This window comes from Neurospora tetrasperma, assembly GCF_000213175.1.
Source record: "Neurospora tetrasperma FGSC 2508 unplaced genomic scaffold NEUTE1scaffold_4, whole genome shotgun sequence".
NCBI classification, from domain to species: Eukaryota; Fungi; Ascomycota; class Sordariomycetes; order Sordariales; family Sordariaceae; genus Neurospora; species Neurospora tetrasperma.
This window is the reverse complement of record NW_009799102.1, coordinates 429,743-444,814: the sequence shown is the minus strand read 5'-3', so window position 1 is coordinate 444,814 and position 15,072 is coordinate 429,743. Positions and strand designations below refer to the sequence as shown.

The 15,072-nt window shown below is 54.0% G+C and overlaps 6 protein-coding genes across 6 annotated transcripts; 4 read left to right on the top strand and 2 right to left on the bottom strand.

Annotated features, from left to right (window-relative positions):
- Positions 1-545: 545 nt before the first annotated feature.
- Positions 546-1,916, top strand: NEUTE1DRAFT_64492 (uncharacterized protein; the record flags this gene model as incomplete). The annotated part of the gene is made up of 3 exons (XM_009853479.2): positions 546-689; positions 766-1,467; positions 1,557-1,916. The coding sequence occupies 3 exons, from the start codon at positions 546-548 to the stop codon at positions 1,914-1,916; spliced, it is 1,206 nt and encodes a 401-aa protein (XP_009851781.1).
- A 530-nt stretch (positions 1,917-2,446) lies between these two features.
- On the top strand, positions 2,447-2,644 carry NEUTE1DRAFT_45259 (uncharacterized protein; the record flags this gene model as incomplete). The annotated part of the gene is made up of 1 exon (XM_009853332.1): positions 2,447-2,644. The coding sequence occupies one exon, from the start codon at positions 2,447-2,449 to the stop codon at positions 2,642-2,644; it is 198 nt and encodes a 65-aa protein (XP_009851634.1).
- Positions 2,645-4,750: 2,106 nt separating this feature from the next.
- On the top strand, positions 4,751-5,707 carry NEUTE1DRAFT_83167 (uncharacterized protein; the record flags this gene model as incomplete). The annotated part of the gene is made up of 2 exons (XM_009853478.1): positions 4,751-5,203; positions 5,263-5,707. 2 exons carry the CDS (start codon positions 4,801-4,803, stop codon positions 5,589-5,591), a joined length of 732 nt encoding a protein of 243 aa, XP_009851780.1.
- Positions 5,708-5,822: 115 nt separating this feature from the next.
- NEUTE1DRAFT_83166 (uncharacterized protein) lies at positions 5,823-7,475 on the bottom strand (the record flags this gene model as incomplete). Its single annotated transcript, XM_009853477.1, has 3 exons — positions 5,823-5,847; positions 5,904-6,666; positions 6,732-7,475. The coding sequence occupies 2 exons, from the start codon at positions 7,473-7,475 to the stop codon at positions 5,959-5,961; spliced, it is 1,452 nt and encodes a 483-aa protein (XP_009851779.1).
- Positions 7,476-8,389: 914 nt separating this feature from the next.
- Positions 8,390-9,092, top strand: NEUTE1DRAFT_83163 (uncharacterized protein; the record flags this gene model as incomplete). Its single annotated transcript, XM_009853476.1, has 1 exon — positions 8,390-9,092. The coding sequence occupies one exon, from the start codon at positions 8,592-8,594 to the stop codon at positions 9,090-9,092; it is 501 nt and encodes a 166-aa protein (XP_009851778.1).
- A 608-nt stretch (positions 9,093-9,700) lies between these two features.
- On the bottom strand, positions 9,701-14,702 carry NEUTE1DRAFT_64481 (uncharacterized protein; the record flags this gene model as incomplete). The annotated part of the gene is made up of 3 exons (XM_009853475.1): positions 9,701-11,368; positions 11,489-12,072; positions 12,124-14,702. The coding sequence occupies 3 exons, from the start codon at positions 14,700-14,702 to the stop codon at positions 9,948-9,950; spliced, it is 4,584 nt and encodes a 1,527-aa protein (XP_009851777.1).
- Between the last annotated feature and the right edge of the window lie 370 nt (positions 14,703-15,072).

Genomic DNA, 15,072 nt, shown 5'->3' with positions numbered 1-15,072 from the left:
TAAATGACCAGGAACTCGAGGCATCGGCGCGAGTGCAGCAGTCCTAGCAGTTCTAGAATCAGCTGTCGCCAAACACGCAACCACCGATGGACTTCCTTCATGTTACCTCATGAATGGCCAATCTGATCCATATCACGTCACCAAGTGATCATAGAGTAACCCTACCTGCCAGGAACCGACCGGCTGGGAAGCTCGGGGTAATAAGGCGGCGAGGGCGGGCGAACAATGTCCGTCGCCGTCAACAATTGGATGATGCCAAGCCTGGGCTCGACTAACACTTCTTGATCTCATGAAATCCGGGGTAGCAACCTCCGCCCTCCCCAAATAGGAAGTTACGCAAAGACATTCGATCAGTGTTAGTGACGTGATGATGGGTGAGTTCGAGTGATGTACTATCATATATAAGTCCATACGAACACATCATGTCACAATGATGTTAGACTTTTGGCTCACCAGCTGACTGACTTTTCCTGTCTGCTCTGCTCCTCTGTCTGAGAGACAATTTTATCAAGATGCATCAAGCCCACTTCCTTTCGTTCCTCTCAATGCTCACCACCGGCGTCTCAGCAGCCCCCGCCGGCAATGGCAAAGTTCCCAAGGGCTTCGTCACTACCGAGGGTGACCACTTCAAGCTCGACGGCAAGGATTTCTACTTTGCCGGTAGTAATGCTTACTACTTCCCTTTCAACGTTCGTCGTCGTCGTACCTTACCTTGATCATTCACCCACCTCATTCACCCACGCTAACTTTATCTGTTCTGTGTAGGACCAACCCGACATCGAAAAAGGCATGACCGCCGCCCGCGCCGCCGGCCTCACCGTCTTTCGCACCTGGGGATTCAACGACAAAAACCGCACCTACATCCCGGACGGTCTACCGCAGTACGGCAACGAAGGCGCCGGCGACCCCACCAACACCGTCTTCCAGTGGTTTGAGGCAGACGGCACACAAACCATTGACGTCTCCCCCTTTGACAAGGTCGTCGACTCCGCCTCGAAAACAGGAATCAAACTCATCGTCGCGTTGACCAACAATTGGGCTGATTATGGCGGGATGGATGTCTACACTGTTAATTTGGGCGGGAAGTACCATGATGACTTTTACACGGTACCGAAAGTCAAAGAGGCGTTTAAGAGGTACGTGAAGGCGATGGTGACGCGGTATCGAGACTCAGAGGCGATATTGGCGTGGGAATTGGCGAATGAGGCTAGGTGTGGTGCGGATGAGAAGAGGAATTTGCCCAGGAGCGAGAAGGGGTGTACGACGGAGACGGTGACGGGGTGGATTGAGGAGATGAGTGCGTATGTGAAGAGTTTGGATGGGAATCATTTGGTGACGTGGGGTGGGGAGGGGGGGTTTAATAGGATTGGGGGGGATGGGTTTTATAATGGGGCGGATGGAGGGGATTTTGATAGGGAGTTGGGGTTGAGGAATGTGGATTTTGGGACGATGCATTTGTATCCTGATGTGAGTTTTTTTTGTTTCCCTCTGCCCGCCCTCTAAAGGCTATTTTATTACACTGAATAGGAGGAGGAACTGACAATGTCAATCGACAGTGGTGGTCAAAGAGCGTCGAGTGGTCCAACCAATGGATCCGCGACCACGCCGCCTCGGGCCGTGCCGCCGGGAAGCCCGTTGTGCTCGAGGAGTACGGGTGGATGACTGACAAGGGCCGTCTGGACCAGCTCGGTCAGGTCAAGAACGAGACCAGACTCGAGGTCATTGGCGGATGGCAGAAGATTGCCATCCAGGAGAAGTTGGCCGGCGACTTGTACTGGCAGTTTGGCTATGGCGGGTATTCGTACGGACGCAATCATGATGATTCGTTCACCATCTACTTGGAAGATGACGAGGCCAAGGAGTTGGTGTACAAGCATGCCGAGGAGGTGCAGAAGTTGAATGGGCGAGGGCACTAGTTGTATGGAGAGTGACAGGGGCTTGAGGATTATTTCTTTTCTCATTTCTCTGAGGAACGATCTTTTCGTTTCTTTTTCATTTCATCTGTCCCTTAGCGCAGTTTCATTTCAGCTTTGTGATGATGGTCATGCCTGGAGGCGACATGAAGCCAAGCCAGGCTGAGGCCGTATAGTTGGCGACGATCAGTATGCGCGGGCGTCGAAATAAGCGTAATGCCATCAACACCAAGAAGCCAAGAAGTTACAGATTGAGGGGTTTGTACAAGCATCCAAGCCGGGAGATCACTTGGTTTTGCGGCTGAGCATCGGACTTTTGTTGTCAATGTCCCGTTTGGTTGTCTTGGCTAGCTCTTTATGGGAGACTGAGCTCGGCAATCTGAAGACATAACTTGTCTGGTGAACTATAAGAAGAGAAGCTGGTCTAGATAATTTGCATGCACAACCAAAGACACATCTTGGCCTCCCCATCGTGCGACTTCAAACGGCAACGCGCAACTCGAACATCATCATACCCTCACCTACCAGCAAAAATGCAACTCACCAAAATCCTCATCCTCTTCGGCATAACAGCAGCGGCAGCCTCGCCAGCAATGGCGGCTTACACCGGTCCCTGTTCGGTAACCCAATGCGGAGCCTCCGGGGTAGCCTGTCCGCGAGGATACCTGTGCGTGCCTTGGCCTTCGTTCGATCCCGCACTGAGAGAGGGGTGTACGTGTAGTTATGCCTAGACAAGTGGATTTGAGTAAGGTACCGTGACCTCTACTTTTACCGGTGAGTCTGAAATCACCTATCATCTTTGTATAGATATTTTTGGGAGGTGCTGACTGAATGATAGATAAATGTTAGGGCGGTCGGCGACGAGTCCACCACACACTGACCGCGAGTCTGCCCCGGGGAAGACTAGGAATGACAGTCAAGACCGGAATGATGCTTCATATTGGTTCGTTATCAGAGAAGATCAGGCCTGTAACCCGGATTCGTTTCATGCAATTTTTCCCAGTCAAACAGTCAAACCTGAATCATGTTTTTCTTGTACCCAGCCTCAAAAATCCGATCAAGTCACCATCAAACTTCCAAAAGTTCTAGTGTAGTGTCCTGTCCGACGAGTGCAAGCTATGACACATCCATCCGGACCCCCGATCCAGAAAAGATAATGTAAGCGAGCTTTCCCCCGGTACGTGGGTCCCAAAAACGAACGGATCTGATAACTCTAAACAGCCGGCGGGTCCGGGTCTTCGGTCCCAAGGACCACCGACAACGCCAACAAGGAATATCGCTGGACAAAGTTTTCCCACTACGCATCCACACCACCAACACCGAACCATAAGATCTCGTATCCAGTGAATGCACTAGTGAAGGGCATCTGATAAGATCTAGCTCGGCCCAGGGACAAATTACTGTAGGAATGGTATCGTGAGCATGTAGTGTACACTAATCACTCATCCCAGATCGGATCACGGTTCGACATTGCGGTGTTTTGATCGTAGCTTTTTTAGGTTGCCGTCGTCTCGTGTGAACAACTGATCGACATTCTCATCGCCAGATTCAGAACCCATGAGATGATGGACAACACGTGGGTGCCACGCTGCCGGACCGGATCGTACATATCCAAGATCGTGGTTCGCGGTGATCATCAACCTTGATGATCCAAACACCTCTTTTGACTATACTTAGCTTGCTGGATAGAAGCTTCACTTGTCTTTCACTTACTCCAGGACCACGCTCTAATCGAGCTTATGGTAGTATGTAGCTCGTTCCCTGGACACAAACTCCTCCTCGCACACCGGATGAACTCGGACTGGAGGGTCAAAAGTCGTCATGTGGAGAAAGAAGGCTTCGAGACCAGACCAGGTCGTCCGGACCCAAGTATGGTACCATGCTGGCTTACTTGTATACTCCTTCCAGCTAAATCGACTGCCCCCCCAATCTTTTTCGACTGTCTCTAACCGCTTCTGGTAGGCAGTCGAGGACGGGAGGCAGTCCCGCCACCCCCCGACTTGCTTGTTTCTAGTTCATGTCAGCCACTACTAAATTACCCGCTGATGAACATCTGATAAAAACCTTTGCAGCGGGCAACCACACGCAGTACTTCTACCTTCTTAACGTTACCCTATATAGATAGGGAATTAATTATCGAGTTTAAAAGTATTTGCCCTAATTTATATTATTATTAGTATAAATTCCAAGCCTCTCCCGTATATCGTATAGCTAGTGAGTAGATCTCGGGTATTACATGTGTATAGCTGTGTGAGGTACATATCTGTGGCTAGGTTTCTTGATTATGCTCTACTGTAGGTGTTTTAGCGGGGATCGACATCGCTAAGAAACTTGGTAAGAGACTGCCTCCTTGACTGCCTACCAGAAGCGGTTAGAGACAGTCGAAAAAGATTGGGGGGCAGTCGATTTAGCTGGAAGGTGTATACTCGCCGGCATCGCCCAGGTTAGCTAGGCCAGGCCACCGAAGCCAGCGCATTCCACGATGCCACGCACGGTTCCGTATTCACCATCTCGCGTGTTCTCGTCTCCTTCTGGGTACATACCTCACTTTGCTGCTGGGGGGAACCCAGCAAACTCGTTAAACTTTTTCTAGTGTAGTGTGGTCATGGTCTTGTTGGCTTGCGGCTGCCGGAGTGGCCGAACGGACCCCATCGGCAAGTGATTTTGATCTTATCAGATCATCTGATCATCAGATAAAAAACGCACACGCACATGCGATCTCGGGTCTATTTAAGAGGAAGTGGTGAACCGTCTTGCTCCCTTCCTTCTCTTATTGAAAGCTCAATATATAGACCTTATCAGATCCTTCTTCCCTCTTTCCTTTTTTTCCTTCCATTCAACCACCCATCCATTCCATTTCTTACTATCCCAAACCACCACCCCCAAAATGGTCGTCGCCGTCCTCCCCGCCCTCATCCCCGACATCCGTCGCGTGTACGAGTCCTACTTCACCGCCTTCAAGGGCGAGCGCATGGGCGAAATCATGCTCCAGATCCTTTTTCCCGGCATCGACACGGACGCACCCGACTTCCGCGCCGCCCACGCCAAGGGCACCCTCGAGTACTGGCACACGTCCGACACGCAGTACACGTACAAGGCCGTCGACATGGCCGACGGCGAGATCCTGGGCATGGGTCTGGTCGACATTTATGTGCGGGAGCGGTCCGAGGAAGAGCGCCGGAACCACGGCGTCCCCTGGCTCGAGGGCGAGCAGCGGGAGAGGGCCGAGAAGGTGCTGAACCCTTTGCATGAGATGCGGGAACAATTGTTTGGTGGCAAGCCTTATATCTGTAAGTTGTCTTTTCTTCTTAGGTAGTGTGGGGATATCTGCTGATAATGAAAAAAACAGATGCCCACGTCATCGCCGTCGACCCCAAACACCAGGGCCGCAAGGGTGGTATGGCTCTTGCCAAGTACGGTTTCGAAATGTCGGAGCGGTGCCAGCTGCCCGTCTACTTCGAGGCCTCCCCTTCGTCTATCGGTCTTTATACAAAGGCCGGCTATGAGGTCCTCAAGGAGACTATTGTCCACAAGGCTGAGACGCTCGGCACCGAGGAGGATGTCGTTGTTCCTTTGGTTGTCCGTATGCCCTCGTCGGCGAACGGCATGAGCTTTTATGAGTGGAAGGAGAAGGGATACCCCAACTTTAACGCTCCCTCTGCCAAGACCAAGTTGTAAGGCGTGCGACTTGTTGTTGTCCTGTGATGGCTTGGAGGAGGTCAAAAATAATGTCTTGTAATGTTTAGTATGGCTTGGAGTTTTGGGTAGGGTTGGGTAAATAAAATCATTGGATAGAAGGTATTATTCGGAAACACCGTGAAAACTATCCGTCCGTTGCGAAGTACCAGGCCTTCCACATCGCCATGGCGGCATCGGCTTCGTCCCTTGAACTCTTTGCCAGACCTGAGTGGCCATCATAGCCTGGCATCCATCCCTAACATTCATTAGCACAAGTTTCATTGCCACCAGTGACAGAAAGGAAGAACTCACCTCTTGATCCCACGGTACTTCCATGGGAAGCGCATATCCCTCATTAGACCATGCGTCACCAGTCCCATCCCATCCATAATTCCCCGATCGCCCCGGTCATAGGCGGCGGTTTATCTTGCCAATAATACGGCATCTCCTCCTCCATCTCCACCATCTCCAAAATCTCCAACTGCTCCTCAGCCGACGGCCTCCTCCCCGGATCAAAGCACGCCATCCTCCTAATTGCCTCATATCCTCCCTCCCCACCCTTCTTGTCTCCCGCAATCCTATTCAGCCATACATGCACCAAATGCGGTCCTACCAGCTCACACCCCTTTCGAAAGCGCCTGTCACGCACCCACACGACCGTGGCGAATAGCGACCAGATGTCTACCTTGGACGTTTGTTGTTTCAGTGGTGTGTGGTACATCTCGGGGGCCATGAAGGGTGTTGTGCCGGCTACTTCTTTGGCTCGGGGAGCTTGGGAGGAGGTGCACATGGAGAGGCCGAAATCGGCTAGGGTGAAGTGGTAGTCTCCTGTTCCGAAAGGGGAGTGCTCCCAGAGGATGTTTTCGGGGTTGAGATCACGGTGGATGATGTTGTGTTGGTCGAGGTGATGAAGAGCGAGGAGCATTTGGTGGAGGACAAGGTTGGAGACGTGGAAATGGGAAGAGGGAGGGAGGATCTTTGAAACGAGGGTTTTGAGGTTGCCTGATTTAAGGGGGAGGTAGATCTCGGCCCAGTCGGGGCCGGTCGTGTAACCGAGGATTTGGATGATGTGGTCCTGTAGAATAGGTCGGTACATGTTAATGGGGGTTGGGGGATTGAATGGGGGAGGGAGTGGCTTACACATGGTGTTGACTCGTCGGTGCTGTTGATCTTAAGAAGGGTGGCGATCTCCCTCGAGGCAAAGTCGAGACGTTTGCTGGTCAGACGATGGCATTTCTTGACTGCCATGACACTCCCGGTGGTGACATCCATAGCGCGGTAGACGTTTCCGAATGTGCCTCCTCCTACCTTTGCCCCTAGCACATACCTCTTTGCCTTGGTACGGCTTGGACCCAAAGCGTAGAGAACCGGTGGTGCCATGCGAAACTCATCAAGACCATCATTTTCCCACCGTAGCTCAAACTGATAGAACCTGCCATGGCCAAAAGCTACCAGTGAGTTGATCCCTTGGGCCACCAAGACTGATCGTTCGCCTTCCCGTCGAAAGTTCACCGTGTATGAATGACTGCCGTGGGAGAAGGGCTCTGTAGAGAGGTACTCGGACTCGTCGCAAAGGAGGATAGGACCAGTGTCTGTGACGGCACTAAAAGAGGCGTGCCGTTCTGATATGCCTGACGAACCAGTCGAGTTCCAGACCTGTGGGAGGTAGATGTCGACAGAGTTACTGCAGCCAACGGTGTATTCCTGTTTTTCGGGGTTCGAAAAGTCTATCCAGATGCCTTTGGTGTCTTGGTCGTAGGAGTACCGCTCGAGGTTATGTGGATGGCAGCTCACCAGGGCAGCGGCGGCTTTGTTGAATGGCAATAGCCAGAACCCAAGCCGTTGGTGACGCCCACTGTCTTGATACTCGTAGCTCTCCTCCATATTTTAATGCTTGTTGGTTCAAAGGCCAGATTCAACATCATCAACCCCCTTCCACCCCCCTCTCGCAGACCTGGGATACCTATATAGCAAGCACATACCTCCCAGCAAAAAAGAGGGTGGATATGGCCGGACCATCGTGACTCCCACGGCAAGCATGCAAGACATGCTGGCGTTGCGGAGACAGCACAAGGTCAAATGCCATGATGACCCCATACTCCATCAGCAAACAATCATGCTTGCTGCCACGAGATCTGACATATTAGCGCGGGTCAAGGCAGCCATTAACGGGAAACCGCGTGATGACTTTTCGTTCAACTTTCCAAGGCATCATGTTGACTAGAAACAAGAGACCAATCAACGGGTGTCTTGGGCCTCAAGTTGGGCGCACGCCGTTGAACTTGGCTTTCTCGGAGCTTAGGCATGTGAGCCATGACACCAATCGGCGTGGGGGGTGAGTGTGGACGACATTAGTTCTAGTTGCCGATTTGAAGCGCGGTACTTGTTGTTGTGTGTTTCTGCGTCCAGCGATCAAGCAGTAAATGGGTAGGTAATTGATGAAGGCATCGAGTGTGAGAAGGAAAAGGAAAAGAAGCTGACGGGAAGCTGAAGACCCCTCCTCTCCTCTGAGCACCTTTAAGGCACTGCACTGCAGTGCATAGTCCCCAACTGTTAGCAGATGTACACTGTGAAATCACTGTGCCCATCCACCACCAGCCCCGGGATCTCCCGCCGGCAACCAGATGAAAGCCCAACTTATCTCCACAGTGCCGGTCCCACTCTATCGCAAAACGTCATTCGGGCCTCGGAACAGAAGGGTGCAGTGCGCAAACCGCGACCGAATTTCAATTAATCGCGATTTTGCCTTTTTCGCCTTCCGTCCTCTCTTTTGACTTCAGTTTCCAACCATCACATCAGCCTCATCACCAACTTTGCACACGGCAACCTCATAGCTTATTTAGTAACTACAAGGGGCGCGATCAACACTTCGGCATCCTCATCAAATCCAACCTTACGACCTTGTACTCTGCCGGTACCGCCGCGCATCCATCCAATCCTCTACAACCTCAAATCTCACCACCCGACACCACCACCACCACCAACAAAACCAAAAGCACAATGTCCCGCCGCCTCCTAACCCTCACCCGCCCCCTATCGGGTCTCTCCAGCCTCTCCAGCCTCCCCAAAACCACAACCCGCTTCTCCTCCTCCTTCCTCCAACGCGGCCCCGCCCCTCCCCGTCTTCCGGCAGACCAACAAGCCGAATTCGAGCGTCTCCAAGCCGCCGCCGAAGCCGCGCTGTACACCCACGTCCAAGTACCTCCCTCTACCACAACCAGCACTACGCCATCGTCACCAGAGAACAACTCCAAGCATGTCACCGAGCCTGCCGCCATCAAGGAGAACAACAACACAGTAACAGTAGCGGGCGTAGAAGCCCCGGTGGTGATCGAAGACGCATCGCAAACCTTCAGCGGCGGGATTCGCAAGGGGGCACCGCCCGAGTTTGAGGGCGATAAAAATCCCAAGACGGGGGAGATCGGGGGACCCAAGAATGAGCCGTTGCGGTGGGGCGCCGGTGGGGATTGGAGTTATAATGGACGGGTTACGGATTTTTAGACGGCTGACCGGGAAGGTTGGACATGGTTTGTTTTTGAATGGATGACCCATTAGAAGAAAAGGGAGGGAGGAGGAAGAGGAGGAGGAAATGATGGGTTAGGTACCTATCGATGTATTGGGTAAATGGCGGGGATGGATACACTTTGGTTTATTAAGTGATGGATAGATGGGATGAATGGGCTCATGGGCTGTACGATAGATAGGAGCGAGCGAATGAGTGGTGTCAACTTTAGGTTCAATCAACAGAAACAGCAATGTTTACGTACCTATGTATGTCCACAAAACATCGAGAGTAATGAACGATTTGGATACATCCAAAGCATCTTAGCGAGCGGCCAGAGCTGATGGGAATTCCCCCATCATGAACACGATTCAATTCAGACCACGCAATGATGTATTCTTCTAGGTCTAATAACCATTCATATATATATACCCGCGATTTCACCAAAGTCCATTCAGTTTCCATACATTGGTACTTCTCACATCAACAACGAGCCTGGCAATACATACATAACACAGGCGCCAACACAAGTAGCAAGACATACATCAAAATATAATAGCAACCAAAAACTACTCAACAGCAAGGACCGCATAACCATCAAGAAGACTTGCAAAACGTTCTCTTTCATTTCAACTCAACTAAACCACCAACAACAACAGCCTGGTATCAAACATGCCCAGCGGCAACACAACAAAAACAGGCAAAATGCAATGCAACGCTTCTTTATCTTTCGTTACACAGACAGTCATACACTTTTTAACAACTTGCAATCCGTGCTTCCTTTCCCTCACATTTCGATGCCCCAAAACTTTGTGTGATATCATGCCACATTTCCCTCCTTTCCAAATCTCTGCTTAAGCTTCCTCCTTGTCTTTGTCCTCATCTTTAGCCTCCTCGGTCGCAGAGGCAGAGGCAGGGGCAGCGGCGGGACTAGCAGTAACGGTAGCGGTAGTAGTCGTACTAGTAATCGTAGTAATGATGGCCGCAGCAGCCGCGTCAGCCGCGTCGTGATCAGCTGCTGCAGCAGCAGGAGCGGCAGGAGAGGCAGGAGAGACCGAAGCGACAGCTTTAGCCGACTCTTCCGAAGCAACCGTAGGCGGTACCGTATCTTCCCTGACTTCCGTGGTGGTCTCCGTGACCACAGCCTTTACGGCATCTGGCTCGGCGGCGGCACGTTTTGCAGCTTCCACGACTTCCTCCGCCGGCTTTGATGGCTCCTCTGCCGCCTCCTCCGGTTCCTCAACGATGGTATCGTCATTGTCATCCGCAGTTTCGGTTTCCGTTTCCGGTACAGGAGTCTTTTCGACCTCCGCGGGAGGTTTAGCAGGGGCATCGAGGTTGGATACGGGTGGAGTGCCGGGCACTGGTTCGGTTTCCTTGACTGGCTCGGGCTCGGGCTCGGCTTCCTTTGCCTTGGGTTCAGGGCTGGTGACCTTCTCTTGCTCGACCCTCTTCTCCGGCCCGTTCTCCTGCCTCTTCTCCTTCTCAGGCTCCGGTTGACCAGTTTTTTCCACCTCCATATCTTCTTCCATCGCCTCTTCTGATGCCTCCTTCTCGACAGGCTTATCGGTCATCTCCACATCCTCCTTTTCACCGTCAGGCTTTTTCTTCTCCTGCTCCTTTTCTTGACTCTTGTCCCTTGTCTGCGCCGGTTGAGCCTCAGGCTCCAACTCCATCGTTACATCCCCGTCCTGGTCCTCTTCTCTTTGCTCCTCGACTTCCTTCTCCGGTTCCTTCTCTCCCTCCTTCTCCTTCCCCTTGGGCTCAGCGACACTCTCACCTGGCTGATGGTTCTCCTTATCCTCATCAGCCGCAGCCTTCCTGCCAGCCCCAGCCGACGGCCACCACTTGCTACTCTGCTGGCCCTCGTCAGACTCCTTCTCACGCTGCTCCTGCGGTGTCCCGCTCAGTCTGATCTGTCCCAACTTATTGAAACTAGAAAAAGGTGGGCTTTGTGCAATCTCCCGAAGAGCTTTGTTTATTCTATCACGTCTGGCCTTGCCTCTCAGTCGGCCTACGGGCTGCGCGCCATTGACGAGCCAGCGAATGTCCAGGATGGCGAAGCTGAGGCCGTCGTGCGACGAGCGTGAGTAAACGCCGTCGCCTTCTTCAAGGACGCTGCCCCATTCGCGGCTCTTGATGCCGAAGCGCGTGGTGGAGGCGTACTTTTCGAGCTTGGGGAGTATAACGAGGGTAACGTGAAGATCGCGGTTGGCTGGTACAGCCATGGGGCCGTTCCGAGGGGGTTCAGAGTACACCTCCGAGCCAGCCTCGTCTTTGACCGCCTGAGGACCATTACGCATGCTTGTCAGAATGTCGGAGGCCGTACTGACTGCCTCGTCCAAGCCCAAAAAGGCTGTATCCACATCCTCCGGCCACTCGCCTCTGAACCAACCAGCGTGGATGCAGGCAGCAATTACATCCGAGTCATCAGTGTAGATGTCGGTACCCCAGACAGCTCTCCTGGAAGTGATCTCCTCCCGTGCTTCTGGGGTGAGATGGGTCTTGCTAATCTTCACTGTCAAGGTGCAATTTTCCTTACCCTGGATCAAATCCCACGGCAAAGGTCGAGGGGTCGACTTGAAAGGTTGACGTGGAGGCCTTTTAGTGCGTGAATCCTGCCTCCGCGATGGCGACAGCTTGGGATCGTACACAACCTCACCCAGGTGTGACCGCGGAAGATCGGCCACGCTTTTCATCACCTCTTTCGAGTTGACCTCATGCTTGGGCTTGGGCAGTTGGACCGGCGGGGGACTCGGGGGTTGTACCGGAGCCGCTTTAACTAGACCGTTATGGGGATGCGGCATCGATCGAGGAACAACATGGTGATGATGGTGAGTTGTCGGCAAGTCCTTGGCGAGCATCGCATTGGGCGGAGGCACGGATGTCGCACCAGTCACGTTTTTGAACGGAGTGTTCCCCATGAGCGCAGGCCCAGGGCCTTGCTGGAGATCATGCCGATGATGGTGGTGGTGATGGCTGGGTTTGTTAGTAGCTCCCTGGGATAAGAATGATATAACATCAACGTACTGATGATGGTGGTGGGTATGATGGGTCTTGGTTCTTTTGCCGCGACCCCCCACGGGAGTCAACCTCCCTGTACTATCCTCATCCATTCTGGACTCGTCGTCCTTGAGCTTTCTACGTTTACCACGGCCGGGGCCCTTGGGTCCAGGTTCGGCGAGTTCTTGGGGTTGTGGGACCCCGTCAGAATCCTCGCGGCGCATCAAGCTGGCTCCAGTGAAGGGAAGCTGCTGCATTCCAGTGGGGATTGGGCTCATGGCGCCAACGCCGGTACCAATTCCGGAAAACATACGTCCGAACTCGCTCTTGATGCCAGGTTCGCCTGTTGGGCCAGCCAACTGGGGTTGGGCACCTTGGACAGCCTGGGGCAAAGGCGAAAGGCGACCTTTACGGTTAATTTCCTGAATGCCCAATAAGTTCCGCTGATGTCCAGAGGGAGCCAGTTCTTCCATATGACGACTTCTCGGGGAACCGTACAAAGAGCCTGTACCCACACCACTGTAGGCGACTGACGGAGGGGGCACGGGCTGGTCTTCTCGGCTACGAGGGGGGAGTTGCTGGTGCTGCATGTAATACGGATGTTGGTGTTGCTGCTGCTGCTGCTGCTGTTGCTGCTGTTGCCGCTGCTCCATATGCATCATATTCATCCTTTGTCGTTGTTCTGGAGACTCAAACTGCATAGGACCCGGACCATGAGTTGCCATGGAGTGTTGCTGATGGGGCGGGAGCGACGACGGAGGATACCGATCCGGCGGCGGACCCGTAGCATACGACGGGTGGCCATTGTACGGGGGCCCAGTGGTCACCGGATGCTCGTGCGGATGCCTGGCCATGTGTCCGGGCTGATCGTAAGGACCTCGGGCCTGATCAAAGCTCGGCCTGTGCCAATGACCTTGCTCTCGTGGGTCAGGAGGTCGACCAAACTGAGGGGGGGCTCTCTGATGCTCCATCTGGCGAGCATACTCGGCTTGTTGTTGCATCGGGTGTGGCCGTCCAGCGTCACTCCCCGACATGGTCCTCTCGCGGCGCTCCCTCTCACGCATCTCCTGGAATTCTCTTTCTTGGCGCTCCCTCTCTTGCCGTTCCCTTTCAGTCATGAACCGCTGCTCCTCGTAATTGGGCCCTCGAATGGGACGCTCGGGGTTGTATTCTTCGACCGTTCGCCTGTCCTCTCTATGCCCATACATGTCGCCTGACGGTGGTCTACCCATTTCCATGGGACGTGGCGGAGGAGCATTCGGGAAGGACTTGGGCTGGCTGTTGGGCCGCGGCGGCACCCCGGTCCCAGCCATACGTGCCTGCTCCCTTGCTTGTTCTGCAGCAGTTAGTGGCGGTCCCCTATTGCTATAGACCTGCGGTGTACCATAGCGCTGCACCTCCGGGGTGTAGCCACCCGAAGGCGACACAGCAATGCCCGTCCTAGGATCCCTGGGATCGCCCCTAGGATCTCGCGGGTCTCTAGGATCGCGCGGATCTCGAACATCACGTGGGTCTCGAGGGTCGCGGCCATCAAACAATCTGTGCCGGTCGGGTGTCTGTGGTCGGCGGAAGCCAAAGTCGGGACCTGGACCGCCCATCGTGTGCATTCGAGGGGATGCATGCATGGGTTGGTTATAGGGCGGACCTGACACACCCGAGGGGGGTCCAGGCGGGTATGGACCGGCAGGAACGCCGGGATCGCGAGCTGGGGGAGGGCCGCCGAGCATGGAGGAGATGGACATGCTGCTGCCGGAGCCGGTCCTAGGCAGAGTCTCCAAGGCCGGGAGCTGGCGGTCCCTAGGAAATGCGCTGGGTGGCCCGATGGCGACCGGAGGAGCTCGAGGAGGCGGGATGCCATAGGATCCACCCATCTGGTGCGCATTCGGCGGCGGACCTTGTTGAGAAGGGTGTGGCGGCTGTGGTGGCTGCTGCTGCTGCTGCTGTTGATGAGAGCCCGGATGTTGTTGTTGTTGTTGCGCGTGTTGCTGGGGATGTTGCTGTTGCGGATGCGCTTGCGGCGGGGGACCCTGAGGAGGCGGCCCCTGCTGAGGAGGGGATGTGGGCGGCGGCGGCATCGCGCGATTAACGGGGCCGGGCCCTGATGTAATCGAAGAAGCGCTGGGGTGTCGCGAATGCGCCGGGGGCATCATCGGGCCGGATTCGTGTCGCAAATGCCGGGGCGGACCAGCGTAGTACTGGATCGGATCGGAGAGTTTGCGCGTGTGCAGATCCGCATGAAAAGTCGAATGCGACGGATGGGCAGACGGCGAATAGCGCTGCGACTGCGGCGGCGGTGGTTGCTGGTGCGCTGGCTGCGGCGGAGAACGATGCGATGGTGGTAGTTGTGGTTGATGTTGCTGCGGGTGCTGTTGTTGTTGCAGATGATGAGAATGTGGATGAGGATGCTGCGCGTGTGGTTGAAGTGACGGCTGTGGTGGTGCTGGTGGCTGCGATGACGCGGGCGGAAATGGTGGGCGACCAAAGGCGGTGGTGGTGGTGGTGTTCGCGTTTTGGGCAGAAGCTGGAGCAGCGTTCCCGTTCCGTGAAAACGGGAGCTGTGGCGCCGGCTGCTGTTGCTGCTGGTGCTGCTGGTGTCTTGGATCCATCCTGTCGAAAAAAAAAAGTGGAATGCTTGCTGGGGAAAAGAGCGGAGAGGGCGGACGGACGCTCGGGTAACAGGTCCCCGCGGATCTCCAGTTTGAAGGGAAAAAAAAAAAAAAAAAAGTCGAGAAGTGGAATTAAAAATCAACAATGACGACCTTTTTTTTTTTTTTTTTTTTTTCTTAGTCCCTGCGCCTAGACCACCTCAAGATCCTTGACTAGGGCTACACAGCGGCTGGACACCGACAAGCCGAGGTGAAGAGAGCACAGAGCAGCAACCTGGCAACCTCACAACTTGACGGCAGGAGACAGACTCGGGATTCGATTCTTTTCACCTTGTTGAGACTTGAGACGCCTTAGCTGGACTGACTGACT